General features: G+C 36.5%; 1 protein-coding gene across 3 annotated transcripts; it reads left to right on the top strand.

Annotated features, from left to right (window-relative positions):
• The first annotated feature begins 288 nt into the window (after nt 1-288).
• On the top strand, nt 289-3298 carry LOC11441800 (probable polyol transporter 4). 3 transcript variants are annotated; one of them, XM_003593502.4, is made up of 2 exons: nt 289-753; nt 1615-3298. In XM_003593502.4, exons 1-2 carry the CDS (start codon nt 546-548, stop codon nt 2976-2978), a joined length of 1572 nt encoding a protein of 523 aa, XP_003593550.1. In that variant the 5' UTR covers nt 289-545; the 3' UTR covers nt 2979-3298. The 3 variants fall into 3 exon arrangements, with proteins under 3 accessions (XP_003593550.1, XP_024631502.1, XP_013462503.1); XM_024775734.2 differs by having other exon boundaries at nt 619-757; XM_013607049.3 differs by lacking the exon at nt 289-753 and adding an exon at nt 817-1355.
• The last annotated feature ends 205 nt before the right edge of the window (nt 3299-3503 follow it).

Here is a 3503-nt window from a genome sequence, read left to right as displayed (position 1 = left end):
TTTTAGATTGTTAATTTAAGAGACTAATATTTGTTAATTTAGTTTTGGTGCTGAATTATATATTTTAAAGCTGTGTCTTCTAAAAAATGTGTTTGCAAAATATTTTGCCGACGCTGGAATCCTTCAATGCACACACACAAAACACGGTACAATGTCGTATCCGGTTCCTCGTACAGTGACGTGGATTTTAGCAAAAATATATGACAAAAGCACGAACCGCATAGAAAAAACCTGATGCATGTTTTTTTCTCCTCCAATCACGTTTGCTTTGCAAGGAAACAAAAAAGTACACTAACACTTGACTATGTCGTAAAACAAAACCATGTTTTTTTTTTGTTCTTGAAGCAAAAATCACGCTTCAACTTTTAGTCCCCACAAATTCCATTTTCTTCCTCAATTCCGCGTTTCAGATCTGGAAGAATAACACAGTCAATGTTCAAGTCTTTACATTGAAATTTTCTTCTATAGCTTGATTTTGTTGATTAATTATATATAAATATTGAATATTCAATTCATAAAAAAGAATTGAATATTGAAGGAGAATAATGGGGTTGGTTGATGTACAAGAAAATGGAAATGGGAATGGAGATGTGATTGAGATTCCATTAGGGGCTAAAAATAAGTACATTAGGATGACATCTGAAGAGGAAGAAGAAGAAGAAGAAGGGTTCGCAACCAGGAAGCATGATTCCAAGAAATATATCTTTGCATGTGCCGTTTTTGCTTCTCTCAATTCTGTTCTTCTCGGCTATGGTAGGTAATTCTATTTCTTTATCTTTCACATTTTTTATTTTTGATACTTTAATTTTATTGTTGGTAAAATTACAGATTTTTCAATAAAAATACAATTTTTAGAACCTCCTAAATAAATGATTTAGAGAATTTGGTTATACGATTTATGTGGCTTTGTAACATTCACAATGATATGTATAAAATACAGGGTTTTTTGTGTAATTTAATTTGCAACCCTGATTTTATGTTTCAAAATTGAGATGGCCTTTGAAGAATGTTGTAGAGGAAAGAAAATCATGTCTAGATATAATGTGGATAAGTGTTGTTAATAGTGGATGTACTTATTGAATTGAGTTTGCCGCCCATTTGGGTCCCACAAAGCTTGAGGTACTAGTCTTCGCAGTTGCGCGCGGCGGATGATACCCAATTTTAACCAAAAATGGCGGCTGTAGCGTGGAAGGTTTTGAACAAATCACTAATGTTTTGCAATATACTGTATAGTACAAAGTTCTGGCAAATAACGACCATAACAACATCATAGCACCGGCACATTGACAACACTGATGTGGATAGAGTCCTCACTTGCAAAACTATTATTGTGTCCATTTATTAACTTGTAGATGGTAAGTTCAATATAGCATTATGTCCTTTTGCTTAAATAATATAGGCAATGCTACTTTAACAAACTCTTTGACGGTTAAACATAGGTAACTTAAATCTGGTAGTCTATAGGCCAGAACCCATTGGTTTCTTGTTTGCAACCATGTTGTACCAAGTTATTTTATGATAATCACTACATAAACATCGCTGGCGTGTATTCATTTATACCATCAATGAAGTTCAAAATTAAGCCACTTGCCATCTTTGCTTTTCATTTTGCAGACGTTGGTGTTATGAGTGGAGCAATTATATTCATTCAGGGGGATTTGAAGATAACAGAGGTTCAACAAGAAGTACTTGTTGGAATTTTGAGCATAATATCACTTTTGGGTAGTTTAGCTGGCGGAAAAACATCGGATTGGATCGGCAGAAAATGGACCATTGGTTTAGCAGCACTTATCTTCCAAACAGGTGGAGCTATTATGACTCTTGCTCCATCCTTTAAAGTATTGATGATAGGTAGACTCATAGCAGGTGTAGGTATAGGTTTCGGCGTCATGATTGCACCTGTTTATATTGCCGAAATTTCTCCTGCCATTGCTAGGGGATCTCTCACCTCATTCCCTGAGATCTTCATAAATTTTGGAATTCTTCTTGGCTACATATCAAACTATGCGTTTTCTAAGCTTCCAGCGCATTTAAATTGGAGAATAATGCTTGGTGTTGGACTTATTCCTTCGGTTGTTATTGCCGTCGCGCTTTTTATTATACCTGAATCTCCAAGATGGCTTGTCGTGCAGAATAGGATTGAAGAAGCTAAACTAGTGCTGTCAAAGATAAGCGAAAGTGAGAAAGATGCCGAAGAAAAATTGCAAGAAATTCAGAAAGCTGCCGGATCAGGAAATGCGGATAAGTACGAAACAAAAGCTGTCTGGAAAGAAATATTGTATCCTTCTCCTCCCGTTCGAAGAATGCTTATAACCGGTTGTGGAATTCAATGTTTCCAACAGATTACAGGCATAGATACAACAGTATATTATAGCCCGACGATTTTCAAGAACGCTGGAATCACAGGAAACTCTGAGCTTCTTGCAGCAACTGTTGCTGTTGGATTCACCAAAACAGTGTTCATCTTGATAGCTATACTTCTAATCGACAAATTGGGGAGAAAGCCTTTGCTTTACGTGAGCACAATTGGAATGACAATAAGTTTATTTAGCCTGAGCTTTGCTCTGGCTTTTCTGAGCCACGCAAAAATTGGGATCGCGTTGGCAATTCTTGCTGTTTGTGGAAATGTAGCTTCTTTTTCAGTAGGACTTGGTCCTATATGTTGGGTTCTGTCATCGGAGATATTTCCTTTGAGGCTTAGAGCGCAAGCATCGGCTCTTGGAGCAGTGGGAAGTAGGGTAAGCAGCGGCGCAATTTCCATGTCCTTTCTATCGGTCACCAAAGCGATAACAGTAGCCGGAACTTTCTTTGTTTTTGGTGTTATTTCATGCAGCGCTGTTGCGTTTGTTCATTACTGTGTTCCTGAGACAAAAGGAAAGAGTTTGGAAGAAATTGAAGTGCTGTTTCAAAACGTAGGCGAATCGCAAGAAAGTGAGGTAGAAATGGGAGATGTGGAGCATCTGATGCAGAAGTCATGAGTTTGTGGCATGCATGCATTCGAAGGCCATTTATGGTCTTACAACATATACATAAAAGGATTTATGGTGCATGCAGAGGGACATGTTTTGTATATACACAAACAAAACAGTAGAAACATGATTCCAGTGTTGTGTTGCTGTCCTTCAAGGTTCAGGCCACCACTACTACCAGCACCAATATAAGCTTAAGCATTTCTTAATATTCATTTGTACTGTGATTTTATTTTACAGTTTGTTGAAAATGATGTGTTAGTTTCATGGAGCTATAATGCACATTTTAAAGGATCACTATTCAATATTCATCCATTTTAATTTTATTATTTTAATGTTGTTCTTCCTCCTCGTCTTGCCTTTTATTTATACTGCTTAGATTAAATGCCACGTGTAAAGATGTTTCTATTGAAAGCTACAATTAGAATAGGACAAATGCTAGAATGCTATAGGTACAAAAAATTATGTTCCCTATATCCAACACACGCATACAAAATAAATAGTAAAAAAAATTCTTTCCTGTTGCACTTAAAC

The sequence above is a fragment of the Medicago truncatula genome, chromosome 2, assembly GCF_003473485.1.
Source record: "Medicago truncatula cultivar Jemalong A17 chromosome 2, MtrunA17r5.0-ANR, whole genome shotgun sequence".
Taxonomy (NCBI): domain Eukaryota; kingdom Viridiplantae; phylum Streptophyta; class Magnoliopsida; order Fabales; family Fabaceae; genus Medicago; species Medicago truncatula.
This window is presented reverse-complemented; position numbering and strand designations above follow the sequence as displayed.